The sequence below is a fragment of the Dendrobium catenatum genome, unplaced genomic scaffold (assembly GCF_001605985.2).
Source record: "Dendrobium catenatum unplaced genomic scaffold, ASM160598v2 fragScaff_scaffold_1687, whole genome shotgun sequence".
NCBI classification, from domain to species: Eukaryota; Viridiplantae; Streptophyta; class Magnoliopsida; order Asparagales; family Orchidaceae; genus Dendrobium; species Dendrobium catenatum.
The window spans coordinates 68,169-78,131 of NW_021320149.1; the positions used below are offsets into that span (position 1 = coordinate 68,169).

General features: G+C 36.6%; 1 protein-coding gene across 1 annotated transcript; it reads right to left on the bottom strand.

Moving 5' to 3' along the window:
- Positions 1 to 310: 310 nt before the first annotated feature.
- On the bottom strand, positions 311 to 9,615 carry LOC110110407 (HVA22-like protein a). The gene is made up of 5 exons (XM_020841866.2): positions 9,494 to 9,615; positions 2,652 to 2,678; positions 2,452 to 2,574; positions 1,818 to 2,064; positions 311 to 729 (listed from the first exon to the last, which is right to left on the bottom strand). The coding sequence occupies exons 1-5, from the start codon at positions 9,547 to 9,549 to the stop codon at positions 472 to 474; spliced, it is 711 nt and encodes a 236-aa protein (XP_020697525.1). The 5' UTR covers positions 9,550 to 9,615; the 3' UTR covers positions 311 to 471.
- Positions 9,616 to 9,963: the final 348 nt, after the last annotated feature.

A 9,963-nucleotide genomic window follows, 5' to 3' on the forward strand; every position in this document is an offset into this window, starting at 1 on the left:
AATTTTGATTAGACTTATGAATTGACTTAGTTTTTTTTTTTTTTCCCTTGAAGATAATATTATGTAGACCGAGTTAATGTGAAATAGTGTTTGGTCTATGTCACATTTATGTAACTTAACTCTCAAGCATGATGATTTATGCACACCCAAATAATGTTTCGATTGGGTTCAAAGCTAGTTGGTTGTATTCGAAAGATCAATTCTTTGATATATCTCAACTGCGGCCGACCATGCAAAGTCGTTTGAAGTCGCCAAAGGTAATTTAATTTATCCAAAAGCTTCAAAGCTACTAAGTCTCGACAAGCCTTAGTAGTGACCGAAAAGATTTCTCCTTCCTTTAAACTTATATTGCACGTAGCTTAAACAATGTTGGTGGTGGTTAGTACATCTGCTTGCGCATATAAACATAGGGAAGCAGCATGTGTATTGATTGTGCTCGGTTCATCTTGATGACAATAAATAATAGCGGCCTTAGTCCCAGTAGCTGTAATCAGCATCAAAGATTGGAAAGCTGCTGCTGCTCCACAACTTTGGTTCGCTGTCAGTCCTGACCTCATCATAAATTGCAGGGCTCCGGTAATTCTCCAACTTAGATTCTCTTTCATTTTCCTCCAAATTAAACGAAACGTGCTTCTTCTTTTTTGATTTTGCAACTTTCGCAGCCTCCGAAACATCAGACTTGTTCGCTTTTTCGCCCTTGCCAGTCTTCTCATTAGATAACCTACGTGCCTGCAACAGAACGAATTAATTTAATTTCTTAATAATGTTCACAACATATAACAAAAAGGGGTGATTTGAGAAGCCTGACATTGGCATTGGGAGGGTCTAGGGGTAACTAGTTCACAGCTACCATAAATATAAAGTAGTTCAAAAACACGTCCAAAGGTAAATCTGTTGCTGTGGAAGATTGATAGACCATATAGAGTCCAAAAGGGAATTTGATACCTGCGGGTTGCTTTGGCTTGTCATGCCTATTTGTGGTCTTAAGAGGCCGAGAATTAATGCACACATCCATGCTTAGCGACCAAAAAAGGTTTAATAGGATTTCAAATCTTACCTAAACCAATGCTTAAATTTAGGAATTAACTTGAACATAGATATGATTGACCCTGTGCCAACCATATGATCCACATCTATCAATCAAAAGCTGAGAAATCTATAAATAGATGATATGAGGTACCTAATGAGATAACTGATAACTTTGATTCAAAACCTTTTTTTTTCTTCTAATTTTCACTCATGTGTGTGCACGTTGGGCATGTAATTCTATCCAAGTGGTGCAAATACAACTTGCTAACTCTACATAAAATCATATAGCCTTGTACTATCGTGACACTTGTATTTTTTACTAGATGAATTTTTTTCCTTGACCAACTTCTATATATTTTATCAAGATCGTGAAAACTATATCGAACATAGAACCCGAAGGAGAGGTTCAATGGTACGATCAGGATCGAACAGAGAGTTTAGCCGGATGACATAATAAATATAAACATTTGATAACAACTCACATGAAGTGATAGAGTCATGTGAAAAAGAAGAAAAAAAAAAGTTGAAATTTCTTTGGCAAATAATTATTTAGAAATTAAACTAAATTAAATGTACGTTCTTTAAGTTAATATTTTATTCTAAATATATTAAATTAATTATTTAAATGTTCATTGAACCAACCTGTTCAAAAGAACCGAGACCTATTCACCAGTTGAACTATAAATAAACCGGTAACTTATTCGAGATGCATATATTTAAGATAAAAATATGTTTTATTTAATGTCAAAATATAAATAAAAAACAAACCAGGAATTGATTATGCATACCTTGTTTATCAGCTTTTCAAATGCATCGGGCCCATTTTCTTCAATAAATCTCTCTGCTGCCGAAAGAACATCATCTGGCTCACTAAAAATGTTTTTCTTACGTGGTACATACCACATGTTTACGGTGGTCTGGTTTTGCAAAAATATGGTCCGCACATAATGCTGGTAGACATAAGCAGCGCCGCTGAAGTAAGGTAAAACCAACCAGCAGCTGAAAATCAGTTTAGCATAAGGCCAAAAGGGTAGCCTGCATAAAAAAAAACATCAATGCAGCATCCACAGCACAATATCAACCAAATTATGGCCGGAAAAATAGGCCGAACAATTAAAACCCAATGCTTGCCTAGATTTGTTTAAAACGATAATCTATATAATAAACCAGAAAGGGACAAAAGAATTTTATATTCTAAACCCTAAACTACTACTTTTATGTTGCAAATTTGGATGACAGAACAGAAGCAAATGGTAACAAAATTGATTTTTGGATTCTGTTGCATGAAAACGGTCAGAAACTTAGAATACAGTTTCTGATATAATGCAAATGAAAATGTAGAAAAATTATGTTTAAGGAATGAAGGAAGAGTTCATACAAAATACTGCAATGATGAGATGGAACACCAAAAATGATAGTTACCATTCAATTAGCTTTGCACAAGTAAGCTCAAACAATGTTAACAGAGAATACAGCACCCAGTATGTGAGCCACTGCTGATCATCAATAGGAGATTTTGTTTCAATTGCTTTTACTGAAGCATACCTGCAACATTTATACAAGATTGAGAAGACTTCCTTATTTTAAGTGAGAAAAAAAATTGAAAAAAAAAATCATCTTACAGTGGATAAACAAGTGTAATAACAGGCCTGCAAAAAAAAAGCAATAAAAGCATTATCAATAAAAAAAGAAGAACAACGTAAGACAATGAGGATCAATAAATGAGACTGGATTTTTTATCAAGCACCTTTAGAAGTTATGTTAATTATAGTGATGAAGATAAAGGTCTCGCTTGTGTAAACTTGACCATTCACTTGTTTGTTTTGCAGTTATGGAGTACGCAAGAAAATAAATAACTTTGGCAGATTATGTAGGAAAAAAAAAAGCATAGGAAAGAAACACAGAGTACCCAAGTTAACATCTACTTGTTATAAAAAGTGAAAGAATGACTGCAGATACAAAACAGATAACATATTAGAAAAAAAAAGTTTTTTTTTTAATTCAGAAAGTTGAGGTAATAAACAAAACATGCAAGTTGCCTTTTTAATAATTATTAATTGTTGAAAACACGGAGCCACAACATAATATATTCTATACAATTTATGCCTAAGTCTTCCTCCATTGCGAGGAATATCATCATTTGTAATCCTGATATACACTAGAAAAATCATATTAAGTGGGCTAAGCCCCATTGTTTTTCCCTTTCTAGTCTTTTCACATAAAAGCTATGATGTCTCTTACAACTCTTTTCTTATCTATATATCTGTTTTTTATCTCTATACAATGTTAAGTGGTTAAATTCTCACTCCACCATTGTGAATATCCGGACACGCAATAGTTTGGTGATGTCTATGAGAAATTATTCTAAACTAGCGTGCAACCAATACTATAAACTCAAAAGGTCATTTACGTCAACATTTGGGCATGATTGTAGCGGTGCAATCCCTTTGTTGTATACTATTTTATCACTTGTAAAAGAATTGAATACTTGGGGGAAATTTGAATTACAAACATTGAAAGGACAATGCCCTAGGAGTTGTAGTTAAAAAACTTCTCTCATCGATCGTCCATCGTTGTAATAATTCCATGAGAAACAGAATAAGACTAGGGGAGGAGGGGTTTATAGTCCTTCCAGTCATTATTTTTTTAATTCATCCAAGGCAATTTTACTTACAATGTTCATTCTTAAAGCCTCCTGCAAATATGGAGAGCTTTTCAAGAAAGTTTAAGTGAATTTTAAATTTTATAGTCCCTCCCTAGACTACTACTCCATAAGAAAGTTACAGTTATGACCTCAAAAGAGCAGTAATTATTTAAAGACATAAATTTCTACCATCAATTTGGGAAATTCCCACGTCAAGCTACAAACAATCCTAGAGAGATTTAATTTGACATGTTCCATGCAGGTTAATATCATTGAGTAACACTTAGAAAAACAGCCTTAGATAGGTCAAAATTTTTTAATAGATTTCTTTCGACCTCTCTGAACAAGTCAACGTCGTTGAGTGACACTAACAAATCTCAAATCAATCGAATATCTTTGGTAGATTTCTTTCGACCTCTTTCATGCACTTTAAGGTCATCGAGTAATACTCTTACAAATAACATAGATTGTTCAAATATTCTTGACGGTTTCTCTCGAACTCTTCCATGGAGGTCAAAGCCATCAAGTCATTCTAACAAACAATCTTAGATAGATAACAAATCACTAGCTTATTCCTTCATATCTCTTCTACACAGGTTAACTTCATCAACATTGACAAACAATCTCAAATAGATCAAATCTAAGTGGATTTCTCTTTATCTCTTCCACATAGGTTAATGTCATCAAGTGACTGTGATAAATAACCTTAAATAGATAAACAAAAACTTTAGGAATTTCCCTAAATATTTTCCATCATAAGAATGATAAATTTTTAAAATAATTCTTCATGACCCCCAATATTGACAAAGAGCTTGGTTAAAATTACATCATCAATATAGTCTATCAATATTATGTCAATCATACTTATACACGAAAAAAATAGAGATGCAAACATTCAAAATGGTTTAACTTCTGATGAAGGTCAAGTCCTCATAATATTAGATCACTATTATACAAAATATTGATATTTCATCAGATATCATTCTTACTTCCAATAACTTGATTGTAAATATTAATCAAGCTTATATATTACATCAAGAAACTTATATTTGTGTGTTATACAAATAACAAGCCTTATTTCAAGTCTCATATAAAACTATTATATCTTCATAATATCAGCAACATTTTATCAACATCACAAAAGTATTTTTGAAGTCTTTTATACTCTTCAAACTCCCATCTTTGCTTCCAAAAAAGTAATCTCTTCTTCCTTAAGGCTTGTTGCAGTTTTCAAGAAAATAACTTATACCTCAACTCAACTGCAACACGTCTCAAATGTTTTCAATAGCTCCAAATTTCAATGCCGATAATTCATATCATCAAAATTGACAAAATACATACACATTCATATAATTTATGAGAAACGTTGACGCAAGCAAGATAATTGCCCCAAGATTGGAAAATCAACGTATCCAACAAATTTTAGATATTTTTGGAGGAACATCTTTTCATTAATGCTTCTGCATCACTTTATCAATCATTATCCACAACATAATCTTCCATCCTTCAAACTTAAACCATCATCTTCAAACAGGAAGAAAATCAAAACTCGAAAACAAGGAAAAATGCCTTGCCTTCAAATCTGATCCCTCTAGATGAGGAGAATCAACACCTTAAGAGAAGATCAGAGCCTCATCACAGAAGCTACAAATATTGGTTGCCTCCAGATCCAATCCGTCCAACAAGGATAGTAACACCATTTTTAAGAGCAGACCAGAGCCTCACTATAGTGACTGCAGATTTGACCACACCCATAAATCCCTTCTCTTCAGCAAAGACAATCAACGCCTTTTTCAAGGATCTTGATTTTTTGGAGGAAATATCAGAGACTCGTTGTAAGAACTGCAGGCCTTTACCACCTCTAAATTCGATGTCTGATGAGGACAATCAATGCCTTTTTCAATTGAAGATTAGAGACGTGGCGTAAGGAATATGTGCCTTTATGAGGACAGAAAACACCTTTTCAAGGGAATATTAGAGCCTTAACATAAGGATTACAAGCCTTATTTCCTCCTACAGTTTGGAAGCTCTCGTTGAACTTTTTTTTTTTTTTTTTTGTTTCTTTATTAATCAAGCTTTTTATTGGTAGTAAGTATTAGTGATGAGGTATTGTATTTCCAGTCATATGTGTGACGCAACTGGCAGCAACAGTTCAACTGCCCATGTGGGGCTCAGGATCTCCTTTATCACCTATAGGAGAAAAGGTTTTGGGAGGAAACTCTTTGGAGGGGGGGGGGGGGGGGGGGCCTTTGGGGGGATTTGGGGGGGGGACTCTTTGGGGAATATGTAATGGGCATTTATTAGGGGATTTGAGCTGTTTAAGGGGAGAGATTATGGTAGGTTAGGGTTTTTTATATTATGTTTTGAATTTCTGCAGCAATGTTTGGAGGTGTTTAGGTTCCTAGCAGCTGCTAGGAATTATGGGAGAGACGACTCACCTCTCGAACAATGAATCAACTTGTATCTTGTCTTGCTTTGCTCGGATATTAGTAAAAACAACTCTCTTTGTGTTATTTATGTATCTATTTGGAGTAAGTTGCTATTTTTTATATTGTTGTGTACTGTTTTGATCATCAAGTCCTATCAAATTGGTATCAGAGCAAGATTTAGGACCTATGGTGCCGAATAGAGTGGATGCTTTGGAAGAGAAATTAGAAGGAGAAGTTGGTCAATTCAAACCTAAAGTTGAGGAAAGAATTTCATCCATGAAAGGTTTTCTAACCTAGAGGAAATGATGAAAAAAATATTGAAGCTTCACACACAACTGGAAACATCAGAGGTGAGGGGACCATTTGGTGGCCAAGGAAGTGGGGGACCCCCAATATCGACACAATGTGGGATGATCTAAAGGTAGAAATCTTGGATGATAGGGAAAATATGCCACCTCTTGAACCGATAACCAGGAGGAAAATGAATGAAGGATATAACATAAGGAAAAATTGGGAGGAAGAAACAAGGAGGGCTGATTTTGAGGAAGAGGATATCTATGAGAGGAGGAAATGTGGGAGAGAATAATGGAGAGATCACAACAATCACTATATGGGAGGAGACGGAGGTGGAAGAGGAAGTTGGAGCGGAGGGGAACCGAGAGTGAGAAAATTGAAGATGCCCGTTTTTTAGGGGGAAGATTCTCATGGGTGAATCTATAGCGTGGAGATATACTTTGCATTAAATGGGCTGACGGAGGAAGAGAGACTGATGGCGGTGGCTTTATGCTTTAAGGGGAAGGCCTTATCTTGGTATCAGTGGAGAGAAATGAGAGAACCAATTCGATCGTGGAGGGAGTTCAAAGATAATTATTAGAACGTTTTCGAACCGGTCGGGAAGGAGATTTTTACGAGCGGTTTTTTGCTCTAGCTCAGGAAGGGGGCGGTGATGGATTATCGGGAGAGGTTTAAGTACCTTTCTAACCAATTGAGGAGGCTTTCTGAGACAGTGTTGGAGGGAAATTTCATGAAGGGACTCAAGCCAAACATTAGGATTGTTGTTCGATTATTGAGGCCACGAGGGTTGGGGGAGGCTATGGAGCTAGCCCAGTTGGTGGAGGACAAAAGCTCACTTGAGAGAAGAAACAACGGAAACAATTTGCAAGCTTCATATCGGACGACGACTACTTTTTTGGCACCAAAGATACAACCTGTGCCCATTTAGAGAGAAGTACCCAAGGATAGGCGATTGAGAACACAACCAGAGGAAAATTTCAAGCAGCTAACTGAGGAAGAAGTTCAAGAGAAGCGGGCTAGGGGATTGTGTTTCCATTGTGATGAAAATTTTGCATCAGGCCACTGCTGCAGGGATTGTTCGCTGCAGGTACTTACAGTCTGTGATGAGGAGGGGACTCTTGAGGAGGAGGAGCATTTGCACCTAGATGTGGTGGAGGTCTCCCTAAACTGAGTGGTGGGGTTTACCTCAAATCAAACCATGAAGGTGAGGGGACATATAGGAGGACAATCAGTGATAGTTCTGATGGACAGTGGGGCAACCCACAACTTCATCTCCAACCAGGTGGTGGACCGATTGGGGCTGAAGCTAGTTGACACGAGTTGTTTTGGGATGATGATGGGAATGATGAAGATGAAGAAGAGTAAAGGCATCTGCTTAGGGTTGATGGTGATCCAGGTGAAGGAGGATTTTCTTCCCTTAGAGTTATGGAGCATATATGTAATTTTGGGCATGAAGTGGCTATAGACATTGGGGGAAACTAAGGTGGACTGGAAAGCATTGACTATGAAATTCATGGTGAGAGGGAGGAAGGTGAGAATCAAGGGGGATCCTAGTCTGTCCAAAACTAGGGTTTCTCTCAAAACCATGGTGAGGGATCTAGGTAGTCTTCTACAGCCGTTAGCATTACCCGAGAAGGTGTGGGAAGATGTGATTATTGATTTCATTGAGGGTCTACCTAGATCATATGGGTTTATTGTGATTCTAGTGGTGGTGGACAGATAGAGAAAATATGCTCATTTCATTTCCCTTACGCCACCCTTACACCGCGGTGTCGGTGGCAGCCGCATTCATTAGAGAGGTTCTACATTTGCATGGCATATTCGAGTCCATTGTGTCTGATCAGGATAAGGTCTTTCTGAGCCACTTATGGAGAGAGTTATTCAAGATGCAGGGGACTATCCTAAAGAGTAGTACAACTTACCACCCCAAGACGGATGGTCAGATGGAGGTGGAAAATCGCAATGTGGACACTTATTTACGTTGTTTTGTATTAGATACACCAAAGATTTGGGCCAAATGGTAAGCCTGGACGGAATATTGGAATAACACTTCATATCATACAACAGCCTAAACAACATCACTTAAAATTCTATATGGGAGGGATCCACCCCATATGATATATTATGGGCATGACAACTCACCAGTGTCATCAGTGGAGCAATACTAGGGAGAAAGAGACCGGATTTTGGCAGACTTGAAGGAATATCTACAGAGAGCACAACAAATCCTGAAGAAGCAGGCGGTGTAAAGGACAACGATGCAGGTTTTGTAGAGGATATCAATTTGGGACTTTTTTAGAGGATTCTAGTGCCATTGACAAATGAAAGATTTTAGCAAAATGAATTAAATGAAGCTATTTATAATATTTCACAAAGGACATTCTGATCATTCTGGCCCTTGTCATGCCTAACTCTATTTATTGAAAAAAAATAATATATCAAACATAATCCTCAGTGAATCAGACACATGTTGGGGAGTAGTTGACGTGGACAAAGAAGCCTTTATGAACTATCCATACTTCATAGTTCACTATCACATAATCCATAATAAACCTTAACAAACCAGGTGGATAACCCAGGCAAGCCCACTATCATCCTCAAAACGGCATCACTGACGCTCCTCAAACAGGCGAGTATCTCGAATATTCAAAAAAGTGACCAGCCATCATAATCACGTTCTAGTCAACACTGGAAAAACAGTGCCCCCAATTAATCCCCACAAAATTAGAAACAGTTCGCAGTTTGAAATTTTTTACTCAAGGAAATGCAAATTTATTTCTAAATAAGGAAAATAAAACAAGAAAATCGATAACTAGAAGAAGAAAAAAAAGTCCCTTCCGGCAATGCTCCAGAGATCCTAAGAAGATTTCTCAACACAAACCCATGCTTAAGTGATCTTAAGGTTTGTCTCATACAAACCGAATGCGAGGAAACAAAACATTAAAATTCTACAAAAAAACAACCTGAATTGGGGAAAAAAGAACATATTTCTTTCCCTCAAGGCCTCAATTTCAAAAATTATCATTAGTTTACAAAACATCTAAAACATTAAATATTTGAAGGAATAAACTTTTAACACTACAGTGAGCTTTCATACCCGGCAAGAACGTCAAAGTTCTTAGCTAAAACTTTGATCAACGATCCGGATCCCATCCCTACTCTGATATCCCGCCTTTGATTTCTTCCTCCGGAATTTTATCAGAATACACACAAAACAAAGGGGGTGAAGGCATGCGAACCTTTATTCCACACGCCGGCTGGACAGTGACAAGGAGCCAGACATCCAGTCTTGAGAACGAAGCCGCAACACGGCAACACCCAACAAAAGAATTACTGTAATACCATTTTGCTTTTTAATTTTCTCGATAAATATTCTGCTACTTGATAAGTAGTTTTAATAATTGCATGTGGCGGGGCTAGTTCCAAAAATAAAAAAATAATAATAATAAATAATATTAATGCAATCTCTTCACATAAAAATTCATGGGAAATGTAGCAATTTTGGTATTACAGGATAATTAATAATTAATAATTAAAATTATTTCTTGCTATTTATATAAAAAAGTC